This window comes from Lacerta agilis, chromosome 12, assembly GCF_009819535.1.
Source record: "Lacerta agilis isolate rLacAgi1 chromosome 12, rLacAgi1.pri, whole genome shotgun sequence".
Lineage (NCBI taxonomy): Eukaryota > Metazoa > Chordata > Lepidosauria > Squamata > Lacertidae > Lacerta > Lacerta agilis.
This window is the reverse complement of record NC_046323.1, coordinates 21728938-21756334: the sequence shown is the minus strand read 5'-3', so window position 1 is coordinate 21756334 and position 27397 is coordinate 21728938. Positions and strand designations below refer to the sequence as shown.

General features: G+C 41.0%; 1 protein-coding gene across 1 annotated transcript in view; it reads right to left on the bottom strand.

Annotated features, from left to right (window-relative positions):
- Window positions 1–566: 566 nt before the first annotated feature.
- SKAP2 (src kinase associated phosphoprotein 2) overlaps window positions 567–27397 on the bottom strand; it is a 101951-nt gene continuing 75120 nt past the window's right edge. The window contains exons 10-13 of the mRNA XM_033165256.1: window positions 21191–21274; window positions 15067–15179; window positions 2870–2971; window positions 567–750 (exon numbers count right to left, since the gene is read on the bottom strand). Of these exons, the coding sequence (XP_033021147.1) occupies window positions 2879–2971; window positions 15067–15179; window positions 21191–21274 (290 nt within the window). The 3' untranslated portion in view covers window positions 567–750; window positions 2870–2878. The remainder of the gene's footprint in view (window positions 751–2869; window positions 2972–15066; window positions 15180–21190; window positions 21275–27397) is intronic.

Here is a 27397-nt window from a genome sequence, read left to right as displayed (position 1 = left end):
AGTCTACAAAGGCACTGCATCTGGCCCAAGGATATGTAAGAATGTATCCTAGAAAGTGCAACATAAAGCATCTATAATCAAAGACTGCTATATATATATAGACTGCTATATATATATATATATATATATATCTACATATATATTTATATATAATTTCACATCATATATAATTTGCTACCACAGTGTCGTCGACTTTTGCATTTTAAGAATGTGAAAGTAATAAAAAAAATGTAAAATACCAGTAAAATGCACCATTAGGAAAAAGAAAGAAAGAAACCAGAGGAATATTTCACATCCAAGACTCTTTGCTGTGTATAAGACGTAGAAGCTTTAACTTTTTGGAGATGTCTTCTGCGTCACTTGTGTTGAAATGAATGTGAGATGGTCCAGAATCTCTTATAGATTTCTCTGACATTCATTTCGGCTGCAGCTGCTCCAGATGCATACCCTGTGTGTGATGCCCGTTTTGCAAAAGTATAACAAATGCCTGAACGCAACAGTTTTTAAAAATAACTCCAATGCAAAATAATTTTGAGTCCTACGATAAGCAGAGATTTTTTTTTTAAAAAAAGTTTAGCTTAATTTGTATGTCAACACTCACAATAAACATTAAATATAAAAAATACAGCATTAGAATCAATATGTAGAAGTGCAATATATTAGGGTTAATGCTCTTGCTAAAATCTAGGCACCTGCAGGTTTGCATTGGCATACTTCTATGCCAGGCTTCATGCAATTTGTAGAATCCACCTAATCAGAAAGAGAGAGAGAGAGAGAGAGAGAGAGAGAGAGAGAGAGAAGCCCACAGTTAATGTGTAAGAAAATACTCACACCACTTCAAAATGAATGGCAATCCTTGAATACTCTATACCTAACACCAGTGAGTTAGTTTTCCCCATGGATGCTGATGAGCACACGCAAAACTGCACAAACCAGTCAGGCAGACATGGGACTTTTTTTTTCTATGATCAGTCACCACTGATCCAGACTACAAAAACTAAAGGTAAGAAGACTCAAACAGAATGCTGTGTTTGTACTGCATCATTTATCTGCAGCATTCAGAATTTAGAAGAAAAGATGGGGGCAGGGCCTTAATAAAATTCACAAGCCCCACCTCCCCCAATTTTAGCCAGATTGTGCCCATTACAGACTTCTAAAAACCATAGATCAGGAGATCGGACACAAAAGGTAAGGGGACTGGGTCACCTTGCTCTGCTTATTCCCTCCAGGAACATACATTCTGTCCATTCCTTGTATTGATGGCAAGCTGGGAATCTCCCTAAAAAAAGCTCTTGTGGCAAACTGGCGGCAACTATCCCACCAATGCAGAATAACTTCTCTACATGGTGCCACCTGATTGGCTGCATTTGCCTTATCACGGACTGAAACCCAGAGCCGAGTTAATTTAAAACGGCAGAGTGCAGGAATAACCGGGATCTGTTTTGCCTTGGGATAATAATATAAAGAGGAGAAACATTCACAGACAAGTGGCATTTGCGATTTGAAGCAAGCCATGACCCCCCAAGCCAGCGTTAGCATTACTGGTGATGTAAAGAAATCCTAGGAAGCAGCATGAAACACCACTTTCTGTTCTCTGAATGGCCTGAAAGCCATTCATATAAGATCATTCTTATAATATGGCATTTGGACACATGGAAGCACCCTGACAGTATTATCATCATCATCATCATCATCATCACCATCAGGCTGTCGTGTATATGGAATGTGGCTAACAGAGCTTGCCATAATGGGAATTCTAAAGCAAAATAATAATAATTTTAAAAATAACTTTTGACTGGATCATGCTCAGAATTCGCCTTAAAACAGTTTCAGGGCATACAGTGGTGCCTTGCAAGGCGAAATTAATTCGTTCCGCGAGTCGTTTCGTATTGCGAAAAATTCATCTTGCGAAGCACGACCATAGGAATGCATAGGAATTTAATTCCCATAGGAATGCATTGAAATTTTCGTCTTGCGAAGCACGACCATAGAAAAATTCGTCTTGCGAGTCACCTAAAAATCGCAAAACCCTTTCGTCTAGCGGGTTTTTCGTTGTGTGAGGCATTCGTCTTGCGAGGTACCACGGTATACAGACATCACATTATTTGAGCCACTATTTGCTGCACTGGGAGAGCACCCTCACCAACTTGTTCAAACGAATGATTTTTTTCCTGCTGGTTTTCCTCGGGAAAAAGCAGTTCCGAGCGCCTGAAGCAGAACCGCAAGTGCACAGCATTTGATGGGCTTTGTTGTAGCACCCTCCCCACCTGGTGCCTTCCAGATATTCTGGACTACGACTCTCTTCAGCCACAGTCAGGCCTGCAGCAGTAGATAGTTGCAGTCCAAAATATTTAGGCTACCGCCTGATATCATAAAGCCCCCTCCCCCCCCCGGTCCCATGCTGGAAGCAGTTTTGTGCTCACGAGTATGATATTATTACAACTAGTGTCAATAAAAATATTAACACTACAGTGGTGCCCCGCTAGACGAAAATAATTTGTTCTACGAATTTTTTCGTCTAGCGGTTTTTTCGTCTAGCGAAGCGGCAACGACAGCCGCGCGCCGCAAAAACGAAAATTCATTGTGACTCCTGCTTCAACATTACATCTGTAGGCACCCTCAAAAAATTGAGGCTGAAATATGGTGAGTCACCCGGGAAGGATGGGGAAGACTTATTTCCTCCCATTACACAATAGTTTATTTTATTTCACTTAAAACTACACTACGGGTCCATTTTTTATTTTGTTTTATTTGCTGCAGTCTTTATTAACAGAACTCCAGTGAAGATTCCAGGAAAGAGAAATCTGTATGAAACAGAGAGCAAGGAACATATAAGCCATTACAGAAGATTGAATTAAAATGTACTTACCCGGGCCTCTCAAATATCATACATCTCCATTATGTAGGCTTTAGGCACCAAGCCAATGGTTCCTTTCATTTCTCCTACCCACCAGCCAAATCTACCGTACTCCTAATTGAAAACAATATGCAATATTAACCTTTAGTCTGATATAAATGCAATAGAGTTTTTGCATGTGACTCCTTAGGTTTCCTCCTTATATACAGTTACAAAAGCATGAATGGAAAATTAAAACATTAAGGAATTGCGTGTGTATGTGTTTCTGAAGCACTTGAAATGCAGTTAAGCAAAACAGGAAATTACATTTTTAAAGACTATCTGTTACTACATCCTAGAGACAGCGAGAAAGAGAGAGAGACGAGAGAGAAAGAAATACTAACTACCTATAGCAAGCCAAAATTCACTCAATGAGCAATACAGAATGTGATTATACTAATGTCTTGTTTTGTGGAGTTTGTATATATGTCTAGTTGTTGTTTTTAACTGTAATATCCAAACCATGCAGCCTTCATTGGCCTTATTTCATTCCTGGTTACCCACTTTGCTTTTCCTCACTTAATGGTTCACCTTGAATTTGCTGGTTTTGCCTTCTTTGCCCCCACCCCCACCCCCCAGTTTGAAGGAGAAATAAACCAACGATCTCTGGCTCAGTATTATGTCTAAATCAAGGATCGTGGCTCATTTCACGCCAAACACATCACGATCTGGAGCCAAGGTTTGTTCTTGGCTTAATCACTGTGGTTTAAACAAAACATACAAAAAAAAAAACCCAGGATTGGACACAATACTAACCAAGAGATCATGGTTTGTGTCTCCCACACTCAACTGGGGAGCAGCAAAGTGAGCAAGATCAGGAAATCATAAACTGTGGTTTACTGTATCGTGTGAACTGGGCCATTGTGTGCTGTGGGTTTTGGTTTGGTATCATCACTGGTATTATTATTATTATTATTATTATTATTATTATTATTATTATTATTATTATTATTATTCTGCAATACAGCTCATGAGGCTCATGGGGTGAATTCCCTTACCGTCAGGGAGCCTTGCTCTGCCTTCTTTTTACATTCTTTCATCCAAAACCGTATCAACAGCTGACATTTGAAAACTAATACTTTATAATAAGGTATGGAGATCAGCCGGGAGCTATCCAGTAACGCAGCCTTGAGCCGTAAAGAACCTCAGTTAAGTTCACATATATGCCAAGTTAAGTTGACGCAGAGGGGCGATGCTCCCCCCCCCCAGCCTCTATCCCTTCTCAGAATTCACCATTGCTTTATGCGGAAAATTCTATCACAGTCCTCATATGCCTGACAGGTGACGAATGCATTTTGGTTTGAAATTTGCTTAGGCGTAGCGAGATAAATCTGGAACAAAACAAGTATATGATAGTTTAAGGAAATAATATTTTCCAAAAGCAATACCAAGTAAGAGCATTGTGGGATCCAAATTTAATTTCTGTCCCTCTGAGGTAAATATTGTTAAGATCAATCCTAACAGCAGCTCAATAACTTCCAGCTGCTGAAATTGCCCCCTCGTACGCTGCGTGGAGTATGAAAACAGAGAGCTCATTCCAAAACCAGGCTGACAGTGACCACATGAGGGACGAGGAAAGCAGAAACACAGAGAGATTTTGATATAGGAGAGAGCGTCAACCTTCTGTTGCAAATGTAGAGAATTTCTGCAGAATAAAGCAAGCTGTTTTCTATGCTGAATCTAAGCACTGGTGGCATTCTGATTGGATTCCGGCATGTATGTGAGATGCAAATTTTACCTGTCCTTTTCTACAGATTGTATGAAAAGGATCGAAATTATACCCAACCCTTACGGGGATTTCTTCAACAATCTGGTTCAATCATGCCATATATATTCTCCCCAAATCCCATACACTTACCACCCCAAGCCATCTATCTCTCATAAATGACGTCTCCCAGTCACTTCCACCCATTAGCCTTGATTGTGCTGTTCAAACAATCCAAACTACACCTTGTTTCCTGAAATATGCCACACTTTTTTTTTCATTTTCAAAGGGCTTCTCCTTAATTTATAATTTGACATTAACTGTTGAGTGCGAAAGCAGGGGAACTTCCTCTGTAGGTAAATCAACGATGGTGGATCATGGATCTGTCAAGTCTGAATCTGTCAAGCTATGATCCTGGTGCCTCTTTGTAAATTTAAAATTTTAGAGATTGGGGGGGGGGAGAGATAAATGAAATCAAGGCTATTAATGGCTACTCAGGTCGGTGGGTAGAGTCCAATGCTCAGATTCTGCTTTGGGGCTTCTTATGGGCATCTGGTTGGCCACTGTGGGAAGAACATGTTGGAATAGATGGGCCATTGGCCTGATCCAGCAGGCTCTTCCTTTGCTCTCAGATAAAAAAGATGTATTCTGGCTAGGATGTGGCTATACAGAATGTTTTACACATTTTATACATGTATAAGTGTGTGTATGGTTGTGTCTGCGTGCAAGCCCACACAGTTATACCCTAACATAAACAAGATGGCAGAGTTTTCATGATGGACGCAATCTTTTATTTTACGCCTAACTTCGTCTGGATATTAAAAACAAAGGTCATGAGATACGCTAAGCACATTAATTTAACTGAGCACCTACAACGAGAAGCACACCCAGGCTCTGCTTTGAGAGCCCTGCACCTTCAGGGGAACAAGAGAAGTCCCCAGGCAGAAGCGGGATTTCTCCTTTGCCCACTGGAGTGAATGGTACTGGTTCATCAGCACATGGAGCAACCAGGCCGCTCTGCCAGGGCAAGAACGACTCTCCTGCTGCAGTTTCGAAATGATTGTTCAGGGGCCAAAACCCTTAAAGGCAAAGAGGAGCTCTGCTGCCTCACCAGGGGTTCAGATGTTCCAGCTGTGCGTGTGTGTTTAATAAACACACGTTTCATCCCACATTAGGCTGCTTAAATATACAATCCGTGTCCCTGCAGAATTAAAGAGCGAGCAATCACTCACGATGCCAGCCCTCACCTGTGCGGGAGGGAATGGTGCCAAGAAAGCTTTCCCCCCCCCAAAAAAAAGAGAAAGAAGAGAAAGTCGGGGGCGGGGGGCAGCGGGAAACACGCCGCCACTTTCTGAACACTAGCCGTAGAAATCGTTCATAGATGGGGCAGAGAGCAAAACAGCGTGAGGTTTGCGGAAGGCTGCTTTAGTTAAGTGATCATTAAAGGCTTTTACGACTAATGGCAAGGAATAAAAGCAGTCTCCTAAATTACAGAATGGAAATATCCCATGCAGACATTTCAGGAACTTGGAAATAACACGTATTTTTGCGGCTGGGGCGGGTGGGTCGGTGGGCTGCTTCAGAAGAATCCAATTAAATTAAAATTTAAAACCAAATTTCTCTTCCTTTTTGAAAACAATTTCTAGCTGCTAGGAATATACAGTTTAATGCACTTGCGTGAAGCTTAAACTTGAAGATGAAGTGGCTGGTGATGTAACAGTCTAGTAAGCTAATTTATGGATCGGCTGCAGACATCAGCCCAGAAAGAGGGAGAAGCCTGCGACCCAGATGCTTTCATTTTATCATTACGATTCTTGGTATGAGCCTCACGAGCAACATGAATCCCAATTAGAGCATTTGTAGTATAAGCAAGTAGGAATGAAAACACAGGCCCCGCTTGATTGGGAACGCCATATTTTAACCTTCGGCTGGAGTCGTTATTGCAGAGAGACCTCTTTCTAACCGGTTAATGTATTTACATCTCTCTCTCTCTTTTTCTTTTTTTTAAAAGAGTGCTTCTGACTTTCACATGCACACAAAAAAACAATTTGATCCTGCTCTTAGAGCTCTGTTACAGATACATGACTTACAAGTGACTCTAAAGGTAATTGATTCAGGCTACTCTGAGAGTGAATGCTAGTTATTGAACTAGCACTCACATATGGAATAAAAAGCCTTAACATTCACCTCCAGGGAAAATGTAAGCATTAGGGCAATTCATATATTCTAGGTTCCTTGAAAACCAACAAGCTGCCATGCATATTGATTCACGGCTTGGGGGTCCTGCGTAAGTCAAAAAGCACATACGCCTGTGCAAAGCAGCCCCACCTTGTTCCCCTGTGCCACACATCCCACTGTGAAGGTCTGTCGTGGGCAGGGGGCTGCAATGATGGCGAGCCAGCAAAGCTCTGTTGCACAACCAGAGATCAGCTCAATCTGCTCTGGATTCAGCCATTTGTTATTTGTACATCAACTCGACGAACAGCAAAATATGACTGATCGCATTATATCGTAATACAGGTAAGATGCATGCAGCCGCTCCTTCGTAACTAAATGCTAGGAGACAAAATAATTTATGCCATGGAACAGCTCCATCTCATTCAGGAGATTGCAGAGATTCTTGCAAGACTGCCAACAGCAACGCTCTGTTCATTACAGGGAGGTCTCTCGAATCTAAAAGCCGTTCTTTATCCTACAGCCAGTGAACGACAGCATCAATCAGCAAATTATTTAATATTTGTGGGAAAACAGCACCGTGAGAGCCTGTTGTGTAAGCTGCTTATTTATACCTTATTCAGGTGTGAATAAGCCTACTATCTGGTATTCCTCAGCATATGTAGGTGGAGTGTGTATTCTTCCCACAAGCTCCAGCTCCAGCAATTGACTCCACTTCAGAGAGACTGATAAAATAATGAAGAGCCCTTTAATCTGCAGGAAGCCATTCCAGTCAATTTATAAGAAATATTGCATTCCTTTGTAGGATGTGTAATTATTTTCTATTAATCATGCGCTATAAAGCTACATGATGTGGTTATTCTGTTATCACTAGGAAGAGGCCTGCAGTCAGCTCCTGACAATGTTAGGTAATTATGAACACAAAGCTTCTTTCTCTTTCTGTAGAAATGCTATCAAGATCCAGGAGCACTGTAATGCTTTATTGTATGAAAATAACACTCGGAAGAAATTAAAGAGCCACATAATGAATGGCTTAAAGGCAAATGTGTGCATGGCTGGGAGAAGAGGGAGGGAGGGAAGGCGGAAAAAAAAATTTGTGGAAGGAGAACTGTAAAGGGACAACCAGCAGTGATGTTTTCAAAAGACGCCATGCACCCAAATTTCATCTGGAACTATTAGCCATCCTTCCTGAAGCACTCAATGCAAGTATCTGGCTACCTGAAATTATAGCTGTGAGCCAGAACACAGTTACAACTTCTTACATCTCAGTGACATCTATTTATGGGTTTATTTAAAGATCAATTTATTTCTACCCCTGCGGCTCAGCCCAAAAAAGGTTCCCAGAGCAGCTCACAAAGATCAGTAATCTGTCAGCCCTTGCTTGTCATTAGACAGAAGGCAGAAGGGAAGGATTGGGAGGAAAGCAAATTTAGGCCCTGGATCTTAAGTACAACCTTCTTATACCTGGAATGGAAACAGTTCAAAGGAAGAGGAGGAGCCAAAAGTTGCTGGTCTTTGGGCAGAGCCAATAGGATGATCCTGCTTCCCTCCTCTTGCTCAGCTGCAGCCCAATGAAAAATGGCTGGTGCAGGTGACAAGGGAGGTTTCAGCTGCTTTAACTACGTATAGGATTTTGCAGCAAACTTCAGTACAATCAGAATCTCGCTAATAAAACACAACTAAATAAACAAGCAACACTAACGATAAAGTAGTTGAGAACTTAAAAAAAAAAAAACACACACACACGGCATGTGCTTCTTTAGTATAATAGAAAATGCAGGTTTTCTACAATTACCGCAAAAGAAAATGTTTCACGTGGATGAATATAGGAAGATTTTATGTAGCAACTCTTTAACATAAAAATAAAATGCGCACTTACTCCAACTAGGCAACAGAGACCCTGATCTTACAAAGGTTGCCCAAGTAGATAAAATGAATTGAGTATCTTTGGAGAGTTTGTCCCGGACGCACAAAATCCCATCATTTGCCTTCGTAATATGAATTTCCAGGGCCTTCTCTCTGCAGGCAGGTGCGAGGGCGTTTATAAGGCAACTCAACAGCAAAATGCAGAACACGACATTTTATGTTACTAAGTTGCTGAAGTCACAAGTAGCTTGAGTTAATATACTCAGTTTGATACTGGTTTGAAATGCATGGGAAAAGTGCTGCTGGGTGGACAGTCCTGACTTTCAGCCAAGGCACTGGTCTAGATTGCCTTTTCAGACTGTCTAATTCTTTGATGCCGTGACTCAAAGAGCTCATCAAAAGCCTTTTGATTATACAACCCTCTCACGCCCTGTAACACCTGAGTATGAACTCACCCATCAAACTCACCCATCAAAAACTTCCTAAACTTGCCAGTCCTTGTTTTGTAAACTTTCCACTTTAAACTTTTCTAATTGCTTTCTACTTCCAAGCATGCGTCTCTGGTGGTACAGAGGACTGCTAAACAGTAGCGTACCGGACACAGTGAGTTTGAATGGAATCTAAATGGCTAAGCTTGAGGTTGAAGCGATTTAATAATAATAATAATTTATTATTTATACCCCACCCATCTGGCTGGGTTTCCCCAGCCACTCTGGGTGGGTTTCAACCGAATATTAAAAACAATACAGCATCAAGCATTAAAAATTTCCCTAAACAGGGCCGCCTTCAGATGTCTTTTAAAAGGAAAATACACTGTAGTTGCTTACTGCCTTGACATCTGCTGGGAGGGCGTTCCACAGGGCAGGTGCCACCACTGAGAAGGCCCTCTGCCTGGTTCCCTGTAACCTCACTTCTCACAGCGAGAAAACTGTCAGAAGGCCCTCGGTGCTGGACCTCAGTGTCCGGGCTGGACGGTGGGGGGTGGAGACGCTCCTTCAGGTATACTGGACCGAGGCCGTTTAGGGGCTTTAAAGGTCAGCACCAACACTTTGAATTGTGCTCAGAAACGTACTGGGAGCTAATGAAGATCTTTCAGGACCGGTGTTCTATGGTCTCAGCGGCCGCTCCAAGTCACTAGTCTAGCCGCCGCAGCTATAACTACAATTCAAACTCATACAGGAGCCCCGGAAAAGTTTATCACTCTTCTTTCTTTTTTTTAAGAGCAGCGAAACAGAGAGATCGCAACAACACAATTCAATCACTCCATGGCTGAGTGGCACTGAAGTTTTAAACCAGGTCCAAGAGAAACCCTGTCCATGGACATGCACTAGAATCTGTGCTGAACTATTTTGATACAAAGTCACCCCAAGTCTAGATTGGATTTAGTAAAGCAACACTTTAAGATCAACTCTAAGTATCTTTTGACAGTTTATAGAAGTATAATTTCTGCAACATGCGATCTGTACACGGTCGTTTTTAACTAACTGTTTCAAACCAGCAGTTGGTTAGACAGCACAGAAATATCAAATATTATCTATGTATTTATCTAAAAAAAGTTGATGAAATACATAACCTACAGATATATTCCAGAGTAAGTGGATAATGGGCATTAAGCCTGCTATTATACAATACAAACCTGGATTTCTAGCTCTGATATAACTGGAAGTGAGACTGTAAACTATTTTAATAGATTTCTGTTTGCTTGCTGGACAAAGTTGCTGGTTAAGAGAAGGGTTTTGTTTTTCCCTAAAACTACTTTGATCATTACTGTATACTTCTAGTAATCAAAACAGGAAGACAATGCTGAGCATATTTTTCGTTTATAAGCAAATGCTCCAAAAAGATGTTCAAGCCGAGCCGAGCCTATACTTCGTTTTTTTGTTGTTTTTTTTTAGGACAACTAGGCTTATGCTGCACGGGCATGTGCTGAATTAGAAACAGGAAATAATCAGCAATAATAATCTCTGAACTACGGCACACATCATCCCAGTAAATGTTATTGATTGCTCTGAAAATAGGAGTGTATAAGTCTGGGTTGGCAGAATATCTGGCTATAAGGCTAGAATAAGGCTATATTCTGCCTGAATCCAGATTTGTGTTATAAAAATAATAAGGAGGGTCCTGCTAATATACTCGACATAATCATTTGCACCTGGCACATGAAATTATGCCGTTCTACAATATGAAATTATCTCATAGCAAGATAGCTCACACCCTCCTTATAATGTGGGTCTCAGTGACCCTAACAAAGGCTTGGAGCAAAATGAAGACCTGCCCATTTCTATTAAAAGTTTATGTTTAAAGCTGAACAGTCCGTGCTGCAGGTATTGTGGAGCACGTAGGTTGTGAAAAGAACAACAGGATCTGGTACCAAGCAATCTTTTTCTGAATGAAAAGTTTTTTTATTCTAAAAACAATGTTCTTTTATGGTCCCCCAAACCTACATTGTAATTTATATTCCTATTTTAAACCTGGTTTTAAAATTTAGCCAAAAGTAGGGGAGAAAGATTCCTTTAAAAAAATAAAAAAGTTAGTTACAATATTTCAAAAGTGAATACTGATCCTTCCCCCTCTTAGAATCCTCAGTCCTGTAAAGAACAGAAAACATTATGGAGGTAGGAAACCACATGAATATTTTTTTTTTCTTGCATAAAAGTCAGGATAAAGCAACACAAAGTATTAACTAACAACACAACACTTTATGGTACTGGGCATTAGATCAGAAATGTATGGGTGTCTGTGTGCAGTCAGAATGCTCCTATGTAATATTGCTATTAAGTTTAAAATCAAAAAAGATGATAGGGAAAGGAGGAGACTATAACCTTGCAAACTTTACACATACAGGAAATATATGTGAAAACACAGAATATAAAACTCCGTACTACTAAAAAGTATTTCAGACCAGTCTTGTGTCCAGTTGCAGTTGCCACTGTTTGCAATAAGATATGAGCAACAAGATGCACAAACGAGAGTCAAAAGTTGAAGTGTGCAATCAGTTTCAAAACCTACATAAGATCCTACTGTTTCCATATTTAAAGTGAAGTTGTTTCCAAATATATCTTTTAGGGAAGGGAGGAATTTGTCAAGACATGGTTAGGAAAAATAATTTTGTTGCTCACCCACAAAGATGTTACTGGCAGAAGCACCAAAGGTGTGTTTCGGCTCGTTTCATAACTGGCCCTGCTGTTATTTAAATTTCCTGTGCTGAAATGCTTTCTGCCTTCACAAGTACTTTATCTTTCAGCTCACACGGCATTCTTCCCACAACATATAATACTTACCTTTAATTCCTTATCAGCAGAATAAGATTTCCTGAGGATTAATGTCAAGGGGGAGCTGATATACGATCAGAAAGTAATAAGCAATAGCTGAGATCAAGCCACAAGTTGAAATTTATGACACCATTTTGGAACTGCAGGCATTAGCGTCTCCCAATACCTGCATCTCTCATTTTCAACCACTAGATGGTGTAAAAAAAATGTTTCTTTAAAAAAGAAAAAACTGCCAAAGAATCATCCAAGTGCCATAAAGCTAAAGCACCAATTTAGAGGGTTAAGAAGTATTTGTTCAAGTCCTTCAGCTTAAGAGGTTGCGGATTATATTTTACTGTGATTATATTCTTAACAAACCCTTTGTCTGGGTGGTAACAGTCAGTTAGACCTTAAACAGTAGAGGCAGATTATTCCCTTGTGTTTTACTTTGCAAAGTCCCTGCATTCAATGCTGACTAGAGACCTCACTTTGCTGGAAAAGCTGCAACAGTCAAAAGCATGTTGGATTTTCATCAAATTTCTTTGGGAAATTGGAGGGGCAAATTCTGAACATAAAACTTCCATAGATCTGGAGCAGCTACAACTGATCAAAACCAAGGTGTAGATCAGGGGTCAGCAAACTTTTTCAGCAGGGGACCGGTCCACTGTCCCTCAGACCTTGAGGGGGGGCCAGGCTATATTATTTGGGGGGGAATGAACGAATTCCTATGCCCCACAAATAACCCAGAGATGCATTTTAAATAAAAGCATATATTGTACTCATGTTAAAACACGCCGATTCCCGGACCGTCCGCAGGCTGGATTTAGAAGGCAATTGGGCCGGATCCGGCCCCCGGGCCTTGGTTAGCCTACCCATGGTATAGATGGATATATGATAGATAGATGATACGTAGGTAGGTAGGCAGGTAGGTAGTTGAATCAAGATACTACATAGGATTGAAGGGAAAGAGAAGGCAGGTTGTGTTTCTTTGCAAAGTGGAATGCTTTCAGTTCTGGGTCAAATGAACCATGAATTTGACTGGTGAAAATCAAGATGCAATTCCTTGTACGAATGTTTAAAGAGCTGTAGCTGTTTAACATGTTAGTTAACACACTTAAAAGTACATTAAGACAGTGCTATAAAATAAAAGTGTACGGCTGCAATTGTGCACCCTTTCTTGGGAACAAGCTCTGTTGGAATACAATGGGCCTTACTTCCAGAAAAGCATGGACAGGATTGCAGAGCACGGCCACACACCTGGAAGCTAGCTACTGCGTTTAACAAAGCAAAAAGAGTGGATTAGTTATGCTGGGTCTGGATTTAGGGGAGCTAAATTCCTCCTGCGCCAAGGACTTAGCAGGTGGGCCTGGGAAAGAACCAGTTTCCCATCTGTAAAATGGGAATAAGGATGACCTAGCTCTCATAGTGTTCTGAGGGCAGCCATGCAACAGAGATATTGTAAATCATTATTATTAAGTTAAATGACTTACATCAATGACGAAGCAAAAGAGGTACGCTTAGTTCTAAGGAGGAAGAAGAAGAAGAAGAAGAAGAAGAAGAAGAAGAAGAAGAGGAGTTTGGATTTGATATCCTGCTTTATCACTACCCGAAGGAGTCTCAAAGCGGCTAACATTCTCCTTTCCCTTCCTCCCCCACAACAAACACTCTGTGAGGTGAGTGGGGCTGAGAGACTTCAAAGAAGTGTGACTAGCCCACGGTCAGCCAGCAGCTGCATGTGGAGGAGCAGAGACGCGAACCCGGTTCACCAGATTACAAGTCTACCACTCTTAACCACTACACCACACATCTATTTAATTAGAAATACTTTGCACTTTACAGGCGTGGGAAAGGCATGGTAAGGTTGCCTCTTTTGTTCTGGCAAAATACAGGACAGGACAGGGCGGGGCGGTTGGGAGGCATTTTTTTTTCATCTGGTGCTGAAGTGACTTCAAAGCAATCCATTACAATATACTGCAGCCTATCACAATGGCCCCTCTGGAATCTGTCTGTCTGTCTGTCTGTCTCTCTTTCTCTCTCTCTCTCTCTCTCTCACACACACACACACACACACACACACAAATTTGTAAATCTGTCTGTGCTTGGCAACCCAGAGCTTAAATACATGACCTTTCACATACCCTTTAAAAAAAATATGCATTTGAAGAGGTTCTCTAACTTGGGGTGGGGAAGAGGGGGGGGAGAAGACCTGAAATACAGGGCAAAACTGTATCAAAACATGATGCAACATTTTACATTGAAATATGGGACAATCCTGTATTATACAGGAAGAGGTGGCAACCCTAGCAAGTGTACACCATGAACATTGGCTTGCCAGCTCTACAGACAGCAAGGATGGGGTTCGATACGCAATTGCTCAAACTATCGCCAGGTGTCCAGGCCACAGCCGTGGCTCAATGTCAGGGCTGCCCCTCTAGCTTCTGCACAGCAAGAACTGAACATTTTCTGGAAAAGGGGTCTACTCATTTGCGGAGGAATTCAGGGGGGAAACGACCCTTAAGCGAGACTAACAGCATAATTCCGTACACGGCTCAAAAACAAAGTCCCATTGTGTTTGCAACTTAGAGGCGCTGCTATAGTGGTCTACTTTCCAAAATAGTTAAATGTTGTAAGAACGAAATATTAGTTTGATGCATACTGACGTTAATTCTGCCTCCTTCAGTAAATGTGGGGGGGGGGTTGCACTTTTGCACAGTGATTAACAGAAAAGAGAGGGAGGGGAAGCAATGTAGTGAAAGTCAACTGAATCTGTAAACACACACACACACACACAGCCGCTGGCTACTGCCGAGGCCAAAACTGTGATATGAAAACAATTCCAAAAATTCAGAGTTCAGCACATGCAAGAACTGCCAAGGAAAAGGATGTAACGTGTACGCACACAGTAGTGGACAAAGCTAACTTTTACATGCAATTAAGAGCATTGTCTCCGAGGGAAGCAGAGATAAACATGCTTTAAAGACAAATCCTGTTGCACAATACCACTTCAGATGTGATTACATTCCATTGACAAAATAATTAATGGGCAAGGAACTTCTGACGGAACGCGAAGGATGTAAAGGAAATGCCAATTTCCCGACACCCTTGAAAGCCGCAAGCTTTTTTTTACTTCAGCTATCTCCTCTTACCTATCTATTCTCGGTAGGATACAGTACCTTGCTGAGAATGTAGATAGCGTCTCCACGTTTGAATGTCAGCTCATCAGGAACATCACCAGTACAGTCCCACATACCTTGATAGAAATTAGCATAATCGGTTTTTTTACTGCCTGGGGAAGGAAGAGGTGAATACATTAGATTTGTCAGCATATGTGATCTGGGTTTTGTTATCAAGGTTACAAATGCACCACCGCTAAAAAAAAAAAAAACCAAACATCGACCGAGAAACATTTTCCAACTTTCTTTTCTGTCACAGGAAACCACCCCTTCGTCTCGTAAGTGCTACAGCAAGGATGAAAAACAAGTTCCATTTCTTGCAGTCGTCAAACATGTAGTCACATTTATTTATCATTTTTAAAAACAACAACAACAACAAATTATTGCCATGGAGTTGCACATCACAGACCTGCTACTTTATTTCACGCAAGCTGCTATATGTTTTCCCATAGAATAGGGGTAAGATTGCTGCTAACATTAAGAAAACCTGTGACAACAGGGCAAACCAAGCACTTTGCAGCTCTCCATGTCTTTCTCCTGAAAAAAGACAAACTTCCCCTCTGAAAACTTCTCCCTTTTTTGAGGGCTAAAGCTGAAATATTGTCATGTCGGTAGAGCTAACATTGCTGAAGTTGCATTTTAAAAAATATTTGGTGTCAGCACCAGCTTAGGACATTAAGTTCCGGCTAAATATGCAACACACACTACAACCGTAAACTCATCCTTCTAAGAGCATAAGCACAATGAATGTGCTGCGTTCAAACTGCCATACAGGCCATTAACTGATTGATTGTTTTAGCACTGTTTGCTCTGTAATGCCACCATAACACAGTAATAAATGCTTTGTCATATGCTTGCCATACAGAGAAGCACTTACTGGAGCACAGAAATCCCATGCGGTTGAAATACTTGGGAAGCTTCTGTGAACACAGGAAGCTATTTCCTGTTTTGCGATTCTGTAAGAAGCGCATCGGCCGAGTTTAATACAGCAAGAATGCAAGAAGCCCCGATGAGGCAAGCAGGGAACATTATGCTCACAAAGACCCGCAACAGATGCAAGTGTGCTAATAATCGGCATCTTTCAGTTCAGAGATAAGCATTCCAAACTTAATCGGATTAAGGGAACGCAGTCTTCATTTTGTTACAGATTACGACAAAAGAGAACCACAAAAGCAATCCAGCGACACATTCATGGTATTAGAACTCAAAAATCATTATTTATATCCTTCCACATATAATCGCGTATAATTAATGGTTATCACATCTGTGTAAAAAAAAGAAGAAGCTGCGCACTGCATTTCAGAAAACGGTGCGGTTTTCTAATCATGACGGTGATCTACATTTAACCCCCTCCAGTATTAAGATGTCATAATAATATCTTCCAATGCTACATTCAGCTCAGCTCATGGAAAGTCATAGGCAGATGTTTCCCCGATCTGCATTCGACTCGAGGCAGCATTTCCATCTTCATCACGTGGCCTGAATTCTAAACAGAAACAGCTTAACTTCTGTTGCAAAACGCTAGAGGGCACTCAGGGTGGCAGTCTGCACAATGAGTGGGATTGTGCATGCACCACTTATTTTTAGCCATTTCTTTTTTCTCCCCCACCCCCACCCCCATAAGCAATTTGCCTGTTCTATGTTAAATACCTATATCATATTTCATTAGGATATTTTAATAGCTTATAAATGTAAGAGGGGGGGGGGAGAGAGAATCTGATTTGTGGAATGTAGTTCCTATTCCCCGCCTCACCAAAATTAGTAAAATAAGAGTCTTAAAAATAAGGTGGTTGAGCTTGATAACGCCTGCATTTATTATCTTGCATTTAATCATTCCCAACAGGGTTCTAGAGCTGCTGGCGCTGCTTACCACACAAATTGTCTCACAGCGATGCACGCTTGCAAAAAGCGTACGTACGAATTAACATCGAAAAGATAAAAACAACACCAATAACTAAAAATGCTCAACCTACAATATTTTAAGGAGGAAGAATCCTATCCTACTATAATTAGGTGAACACCAATACAGATAAGGGTATATCCGCATACCCCTGTACAACTGATAGATAATGAACAAGGGGTTTGATATTGAGATCAATATATGTCTTGATAAACTAGTTCTTATCTGAAATCAGAATACAGAATCATAGACTCACAGAGCTGGAAGGTACCCTGAGGGTCATCTAGTTCAACTAAATTTAAACTTGGCTCCATGAATGTAACAATATTATTAACTGCGGCTTTATCATTTTGAAATTTTTATTATTTTAAATTTGTTCCTCCCTTTATGATGCTTTAAGGTGATTTTGGATACGGCTGTCAAATGCTTATAATGATCCTTCTGTACGCAGATTTCAAGGCATTTACCTATTAGGAATGCAAAAATTACTCTCAGTAAATTGAATTCTGACAGAGAGTTAGAATTCAGTGCCAAAACCAAAGACCAAGCGGGCTAGGCGGCTGTAGAGTTATTTGCATTACAGCCTTAACGTTAACAGGATTTGACATTGCAAACCTATGCTTGTCTACTCAGGAGGGCCAGAGTTCAGTGAGAATTACTCCCAGAGAAGTGTGTACAGGATCGCAGCCTTTGCCCACATTTGTCCATGAGGGGACTGTAGCATGAGTAAGGAATTGCTTGTGGTCAACACATGGTGCCTGGTTGTTCAAGCCACACAGGTATACAAATAGAAAACTCTGTATATATTATTGTTGGAAGGTGGGGGGGGGTGTTTTAATGTGAAAAACATCTTACATTCTTAAGTAAGGTTAGAACAAGTTCATGTCATGTGATCCGCAGTAAGGCTGAAATATTCTTTGCCAATTCACGACCCTACATAACAAACAAACTTCTAGCGTTACATGTTTAACCGTCCAGAGAGGATCAGAAGTCACTGCCATACTAAAGTGTTAGAACCATTGCTTGAAATGAATTTCACGTCAGGGAATAATTATTATGGTGCTTTATTTCAAGGATATTGTATGAAACGCACTTATATTTATAGGTTCGCTCATAAAAATTTAAGACCATGCTAACAAAGAAAAACAGTAATATTTCACGGTGGGGGCAGGTCACTTTTTCAGCACAGAGACTGCTGGAAACGTGAACTACGTTGTCTGTTATTTATGTGCAATAGCCATCATTTGCATAGAATTTGCATGACTGTCAGGGCACAGCTGTTGCAGAAACTGCCACTCTGGGACATTTGTACAATTTCTGACGTGGGAGTTAAAAGCTCTGAGGATGCTTTGTAAGTTACAATCACTTTGGAAAGATTAAAGTTTCAACTCCTTAAAGACTTAGCAAGTGGGGGGGGGAATATTTTGCCCCCATATATATATATACACATACAGACTTGTGAGGAAGAGCTAAAAGCATTGTGGAGGGTAGTTGGGGAGGAAAAGGCATGGGGAGTTAATGACAGAAGTTAATAAAATTATGTATAGTGAGCATAATTTCTCATCCTCTCTCATAACTAGATCAGAACCTGAAGCCAGAAAATGAAATGGACAGCAGGTTTAGGACAGGCAACAGAAAGTAATCACACAGACATCGCACTAAACTGTAGTTTAGCATTTAAAAAATGAATCATGGCAAGCGCTGGTCTCACATGCTCCTCTGCTGTGCCTACAAGATGTTCACTACTGATTTAGATTAACCCTAGCTTGTTGTGTTGACTGAACCTGACAAATGGCGCTTAATCTTAACTATGGTTTGTTAAAAACAAGCCAACTTCAAACCATGGTTTATGAAGGTAGCTTGTTTAATCAAACAATAACTTAACATTAACCACAGCTTTTAGTGTTCAGAAAATAAGACGAACTGATGCTTACGGGACAGCTTAGTTGGGAAAAGCATTATCTGGACCTATTTCAATCTGGGTAACACCACAAGAAGACTATCACTTTTATGCCCTGTTGCTGGAAGCTACTGTGGGAAACAAGATCCTGGATTAGCCTTTGATCTGATCCAGCAGGGCTTTCTAATGTTAAAAAAAGAAAAGGTAATTTGGCCACATGTTGCAACAAATATGTTAATCCCATCCTTTCACACTGTCAAATCCCTTTGGACTGTTCCGAGCGCTATAGTTCACATCAACACAAACCCAAATGTAAAGAAGAAATCCTAAAAGGTTCTCAAAATAATCCAACTGCAAGGAATAGATTGCATTCAAGTTAGGGCCAGCACCTTTAAAATTCTTCAACTTTGTGGGTTCTAGAAACATACTTTTAACTTTAGAACTTGGGAGTTTTATCTGGATTCATTTGAACAAACATCCTTGTACACAGAGCCTAGAAGTTAAGAGGCAATTGTGGTATGGCAGTTGCCTAGCACAGCCTTCATGTGAAAGGGATGGCACTTTATTATCAAATTGCTTTGTGTTCAAAGTTTACTAAGGTTCTAATCCCTAGGAGTCCAGGCATCTGACCATTGGGTCCAACCAACTCAATATTGTCTACAACACAACTCAACATTGTCTGCCCTGATGGGTAGCGGCTCTCCAGGGTTTCAGGGAGGAGTCTTTTCCAACTTGAAGATTCACCTTTACCAGGGAGTAAGCCCTGTCAAACTTGTTGCGACTTCCTTATGAGTAAAAATGTATAGGAGGAGAGGCTACAGTTTTAGAAAAGATTCTGGCACTCACTTTATAATGGCTGAGAAATGGGGCTGGCCTACATCGTATTAATTTGGGAACGTGTCTATTTACTGGAAAGCTTCCGTGATCCTGTTGCCAAGGTTACGCTGGGAATATTTTTTTTTTTAATGCTTGTTTTGTAGTGGTCCGCTCTGACAGCAACATCTGATGACTCACCCCCTTGTTTCCTGTGCACGGCAAACCCAAACCCAAACTGTCTACAACAAGCTGCTCAGATAGCTTCCTGTGAGAGGCCGGAAATCAGGCCTGTTTCCTCTCCACACACTATATGAGGAAGGGCACAGCTAAGACACTTCCTGAACACACTCCTCGTCCACCCTTTCTGTGACAGCAGTGGAAGAATGATGTGGAGCAAATATGACGAGAAAGATAACCCTGGGGCTCATTCCTTTGTAGGGCCCAGCTGCAACAGTGAGCCACATGCTCAGCTGGTGTCTGGGGTGTAAAGAACTGTCCTGATAAGGAACAAGTTCTGGTTTTTCAAAGTTAAAAACAACACTTAGCTCAAAGTGGCAAAAGAGTGAGCTCCCAAAGTAGAAGTTAAGTTGATTTTTAAGGGCAGCAAAGAAGGCAGCTCCTACCCAAAGGGTTCATATGCAGTGTCCAGTCCCCACCCTGCTCTCCCGAATGTAGTGTTAATTTGCACGGGGCAAGTTGCCAAGGCACAGTGGAGAGAGGCCATTCTTCACGGCACTTCACGAGCACCGCTGTCCTTTTCTGGGTTTTTTTATGCTGCCGTCACTTTTCCATTCTGCTGTCACCGAGCAACGGCATTTCTTAGCCCAGTTCATTTGCTTTCTGTGGTATAATCATATGCAATGAAGATATGCATGGCCAACATTTAAACAGGCTGCAGATCAATTAGTGGTCTTAAGTTTATCTGATTTTTATCAAAGAAGACAGAGCTGTGGGTCGATTGTCAGAGCCTGTGTCAAGATGACCTTTTCAGAGACGTCTACATTGCCGGTCCCCTGGGCAACTTGTTGTCCCCTGTTAGTCTCTGAATGACAGAAGTCTGTTCTGCTCAAGCACAAAGTATACACAGATGTCTATATTACATTCTTATAGGTTTGACAGGAACTGCATGTTGTATCTATAAACTGTCCTTTAGCAGTGACACTTCCTCAATGATGATAAGCTAATTTATGCAGCTAAATCTCCTTTGTGAAGAAATGAAAGCTAATTGAGTCATTACAAAGTAATTCAGGAAGGAATACCTTGTATAAATTGGCTTACTTTATAAATCCTTCTCAAGCGATTTTCATGCATCCTAAATGGTGCTATTCAGATTCCGCCACCCCACCCCCACACACAAACACCTTTCTCCTGCCATAAGAAATCAGTTAAACTTTCAGAAACTTCAAGGCTTTTATCTGTGCCAAGGGCTGGGATGGGCGATAGGCAAACACCGAAAAGTAAACCTAAAGCAATGGAGGCAAAACACAGGCTGGGAATCCAAAAGGTACCTGAAGGATTGCTAAGGTTCTCTTGGCTCGGTTTCCTTGACTCTTCAGCCTTCACTGGCACTTTGGCCGGTGCTTCTTCTTCTTCTGCAGACACAAGCAATACGTTGAACAAACATGTTAGTCTACAGGAATTATAGCCCACGACAGTTTAGAAAATACAGAGTGTGGCTGAGGCGGAGTAAATTTTGTCTGTCAAGGAGGCCACAAAGTCAGCACACATAGCAGGGTTGAAATATGGTCAAGCACTTGGATGTCCCTCTTAAAAACAAACACCCTAGTTTTGAACTAGAAATATAACTTGAGCGCCTTCAGATCCAATCCTTGTCCTCCGAAGGAAAGAGAAGGCAGCTTGAAGCGTCATTATCATTGGTTGGCTTCTCTAGTTCCAGCGCTGACACAGGTTTTTGATGTAATGAAGTTCCCCACAAGGCGATACTTCTCACATAGTTTTCACAATGCCACCATATTGCCATTAAGTTCGCCTTCGTACAGTGAAAGCTAGTAGTATATCAAGGCAGTGCTGTGCCCCTTTTTGCCGCTTGAAGCAGAGCTCACATAGCACCCTCTGCACTGAGGGAAAACCAATTCAGTGGACCAATTCAGAAACTCATTCCTGACCCTTCTCTATTCCCCACACTGCCACGGCCCCATTGTGCTCCCTGAAGGCGGTTGCTTTAGCCTGCTACAATATGGCAGGGCCTAACCCGCATCAAGGAGACAGGCTTGAAAAATCACAGTTCTCCCTGATAAAATTTAAGGTATCACCATATGCAACAAGGTTCACCACATAAGAGAGTATGCAATTAAGTCAACATGAGGTAACATTTTCATTTCAAAAGGGAAAGCCTAAAAGCTTGATGAGTTCTAAGAAAACAAAAAACAAAGCAAAAGCGGTTGAAACTAATTTACTCTTTTTTTGTGCCACTGATTCATACACTCTCAAAGCAATTTAGCTGCTGCTAAACTATGGCCACATTCACACCATTTTAAGCATTTTATTCTATTTAACACAGCCCAATTGATTAAACATAACCACAGCAGAAATCCTAGAACTCAGAAAACAAAACAGCAAGTATTCCGACCTAATAATAATAATAATAATAATAATAATAATAATAATAATAATAATAATTTATTTCTACCCCGTCCATCCAGCTGGATCTCCCCAGCCTCTCTGGGCAGCTTCCAACAGAAGGTTAAAAATACATTAATACATCAGTTATTAAAAACTTCCCTAAACATGGCTGCATCTTTACACCAAGCCCGAAACTCAATAAGGAACCAACCATACCTTTAGGGTAGTGTTAGCCAATGGGGTCCCCAGATGATGTTGTTGGACTCCAGCTCCCATCAGCCACAGTCAATATGGTCAATGCTCAAGGAAGTGGTAGTCCAACAACATCTGGGGACACCGTGGCTGCTCTTGCATAAGCCTCAGCCCGGGATGCCAGGAGCAGTGTGCACATAACACACACATACCTAATGCTTCAGGGGTAAGAAGACCCCATCATTCAGAAGTACCCCAATTACTTCAGATCACGAGGATGCTTTAACTATCACTACAACCTCTGCACCCAGATTCATTTTGTTGAACCCTACGTACCCTACCACAGCTACCGGACACTGTCTCATGACACAACACTACTCCTGGATTGACAGAGGAGTTAAAAAAAAAAAAAAGTAAATTGGGTGACAGCATGCTAGTGACTTCTCATTTCAAACTGATGAATAGAGATTTTTAGCAGCCATGAGACCACTCATCTATTTAGACATGTTTCGCACTTGTCAAATGCATGGAAGGCAGAATGCGGCAGCTAGGCTGGTGACTGGGAGTGGCCGCCGAGACCACATAACACTGGTCTTGAAAGACCTACATTGGCTCCCAGTACATTTCCGAGCACAATTCAAAGTGTTGGTGCTGACCTTTAAAGCCCTAAACGGCCTCGGTCCAGTATACCTGAAGGAACGTCTCCACCCCCATCGTTCTGCCCGGACACTGAGGTCCAGTGCTGAGGGCCTTCTGGTGGTTCCCTTGCTGCAAGAAGCCAAGTTACAGGGAACCAGGCAGAGGGCTTTCTCAGTAGTGGCACCCACCCTGTGGAACGCCCTCCCACCAGATGTCAAAGAGAAAAACAACTACCAGACTTTTAGGAGACATCTGAAAGCAGCCCTGTTTAGGGAAGCTTTTAATGTTTAATAGACTATTGCATTTTAATATTTTGTTGGAAGCCGCCCTGAGCGGCTGGGGAAACCCAGCCAGATGGGCGGGGTATTTAAAAAAGAAAAGAAAAGAGTACCAGTTCATAATACCTGCTCAACAACACCCCCCACCCCTTAGAGGCTGGTTATGTGCTGCTTACCCACAGAAAGCAGCAATTGTAGCTTGGATGTTAAGGGCACAGTTTACTCAACATAGCAGCTTTGTAGATCTCAATTCCACCATCCAATGTAGACAGATTTTATGTTGGCACAAGGCGCCACAAAAAAGCCGGTATGGGTAGGTCTGTTGCGGAAACCATATTTAGACTGACATAGCACGTTCAAGGTTCAGCTGGGGCCAATATGCTGACCTGGGATTTGGAAACAAACCCACTTGCAATTGCCGTTCGGCCACAAAGCTCACTGGGTGGCCAAAGGGCAAGGGAACCACTAGATAAAGATTTTGTGCAAATAAAATGACATCACTTCATACGAGGGAAAGTGCTAGGGAAATGCTGAAGAGTGGATACAGTTTCCTGTTACCACGCATTTTAAAAGGCTAAGTAACAACACACAGAGATAAGAAAAGAAATGCCTTTCTATATAATGTTAGGGGCACCAGGAGGCACTCTTATCCTATGGCTTATATCCAAGGAACAAACGTGCCCTGTTAGTTATCTCTCCTTTCCACTGGGTATCACTGTTCCTAATTATGTTGCACTGCATAAGCATCTGTTAATATGCAGCACTGGAGGGGAAAAGCTTTTCCTAATAAACCCTATAAAACTATTCTACTGCAGTATCAGGGCCAACAGTTCTCACCAGTTTTAAGTTTCTCCAGAACCGGAGAGGGTAAAAACTTTTCCAATTATTTGAATTTAACTAAGGAGACTAGTCTTTCAAAAATGATGATCTAGCCCTCTCCTCCACTGCCCCAATTCACCCTAAGCAACTTTTCAACAAATCAGTGCAGATTTCTCAGATGTTACATTCCAACTCGCCTCGTCCCTGCCACAATCGTCAAAAATCAGGGATTATATGAGCTCAACATCCTGATATAGATGGTGGTTTTCAGATCAACACAAGGATGTGTAGATGACTACATAAAGGACAATAGGTCTCTTCCTATCTTACGAGAAAAATTATATGATCTAAATTTTGATAGAGGCCAGCAGATCATGGACTATGTTGCTTTTTTCATCAGATGCATGAAGCCCATCTTCCTGGATAGTTATAAAAAGGGATGCCAAACTACCATGAAAGACAAGTAGAAATATCTTGTGACTATGGATGGAGAAAGAATTTGTATGGTCCACTTTTTGCAATAGACTAAACCCAATCTGATACTCCAGAATTTGCTTGCAGATTGGAATGTAGCTCCCAGCTGGATTGCAGACTTTTGCAGATTTTGCAATGCATTTTTGGCAGACCAAACACACATTTTATTTATTTAGTGCATAAACTGTATATACCACTTGGCTGTAGAAAAGAACTCAGAGTGGTATACAAGATGCATATTTTACTGGTGAATGTGCTAAGAAGCATGTATTTCATGCAAAAAGTGTGCACAAAATGCATATAATGGAATTGAATGACTGGAATGCTACGAATACAGTTAACTGAAACAAAAAGCAAAAAAACATATCAGGTAGTTGTTGTTTTGTTAACGTCCCAAGTTAGCTTTCTAGAGCGCGCTTCTGTCACGAGATTGGTTATGCCCAAGATAAAAATGTATTTGAAGTAAGCAATTCCATCTTAGATTCCCATCAAAAGCTCTAGTATTCATTACTAAGATACCTCCATTAGCCCTTATTAATAACATGGCTAATCACAAACAAGCACTGTATTGTGCTATGCTAGCTAAGAGACACCATGTCTTTGCACAATATTAATTAATACCTTAGATAACAACAGTTTGTGGGTTAATATATTCTACTCAATACTTTTAGCAACAGTAAACACAAACAGCTGAGCTATGCAGTAAAATCCATCAAGCAACACAGATGGTTATAAGGTTTTCATTATGTGGTTTCCATAGCAATCATCTTGCAAATCTGGAAGATCCTTGCAAATAAGCAGCTTGTATTTACATGCCTTTCAGCTGCACTGTGGAAGTCTTCAACACGTAGAGTTGGTATTCCGATCGCATTAGAAGGGAAATTGGGATAAATTTTGAACAGCCACTACTACTGCAGATTCTTAAGACAATTTGCCTTTGTAAGAAAAATGCATTGGTCAATAATTTCATGCCTGTAGTGCATAAAGGTGCATTTTTATTTTTATTTTTTATTTGAAAGCTCAGTGTCATCTCAGCCACTTTAAGAAGTACACAATTTTTTTGTTTCAAAACTGATCATACTAAAGAAGGGAGAGCCTTCTCGGGAGTGGCACCCCAGCTTTGGAACTCCCTCCGCTCTGAGATACAGCTGGCACAGATGTTGCTGAGTTAAAGATCTGGTCATCTGTCTAAATTCTGCTTTGCTGGAGCTCTGGGTAGCGCCTGAAAACAGAAGAGTGACCAAGACTGCCTCTCTCGTGTCCTCATTGAACAAACTGTCTGCACAGGCAACACTTCCAAGAGCCCATCCTCCTCAGCTAACTGCAAAGACCTCTGGAGGGTGGGGGTGGGGTGGGAAGCAGACAGGTCCTACCTTGGTAAATAAGTACAAAACCTTCTGAATTACATGAAAGGTGATACAACAGGGCACACCTAAATCTATTTTATGTCAGGTCCAATGCAACAGCAGCTATTGTATAGCTGCAGTTAAAAATATTGTGCTAGTTTACTCTCAAGTTGTAATTTTCTGGATGGCCGTCATGACAAAAGGCTATTGGAAAAGTGCTTTTGCTCGGCTTCTAAAACAGTTGTAGAGGATATTATCATCACTGTATCAGTAGCATTTTACAAAAAATAAAGTGTCAAAGTGACTAAACAGGATAAAATACAACAGATAAAAGCAAAAAAAAAACCCCAGAATATTTAAAGCAATGCATAATACGATATAACTAAAATGCTCATCCAATAACATAATAATGAGGAGAAGTCCAACTCACCCCACTAAAAGATTAGTACCACCATAGAGGCCAGATTAGTTAGCCAAGGCCTAAATGAATAGAAATGTCTTAGTATGGTGCCTAAAAACCTGTCCTGTTTTCCTCAGGAGAGCATTCCACATTGTTCACTACATCAATGTCCTTTTTATAAAGATCCTCATAACAAATATTTCTCACACCTACCAAGTTTCTATATTTTTTGCTATTTGACCATGAAAACTATGTTGCTTTGCAATTATACCTCATTTGCACTGGCAGGCTGTTTATGAAGGGCTAAATTTATGGTTCAAATCCCAATGCTCTTGATGTTTTGTTATGGCTAAACAAATACAGTGGTACCTCGGGTTAAGAACTTAATTCGTTCTGGAGGTCCGTTCTTAACCTGAAACTGTTCTTAACCTGAAGCACCACTTTAGCTAATGGGGCCTCTCACTGCCGCCGCCGCCCAATTTCTGTTCTCATCCTGAAGCAAAGTTCTTAACCTGAGGTACTATTTCTGGGTTGGCGGAGTCTGTAACCTGAAGCGTCTGTAACCCGAGGTACCACTGTACAAACTATTTCCCACAAGAAAGCCAGAGTCCTTCCCTAATTTCCAAGATAATAAAATACTTTCCCTATATTTCAGACATTGATTTCCCCTCTAAAGAAAGTTACATTCATGTCAAATATGTAACACTAAACCACCATTTAGGATTAAGTTTCATTGCCACTACTGTTTTGTGGATAAATTAACAAAAAATTAATCCTGTTAGTGTAAATACTGTAGATTTGAGAGTCCACTTAGTTACGTGTGTGTGAATATAACAAACACATAAGCATCTACACAACAACATTATTTTGGTGTGTTCAGATTTAAGTGGGATTATTTCTAGGCCTGCATATGCTAACTGTTCAGAAACCAATGGTTTTATTTTGTGTACCTAAATAAAAGGGACATTAAATCTTATCACCTTG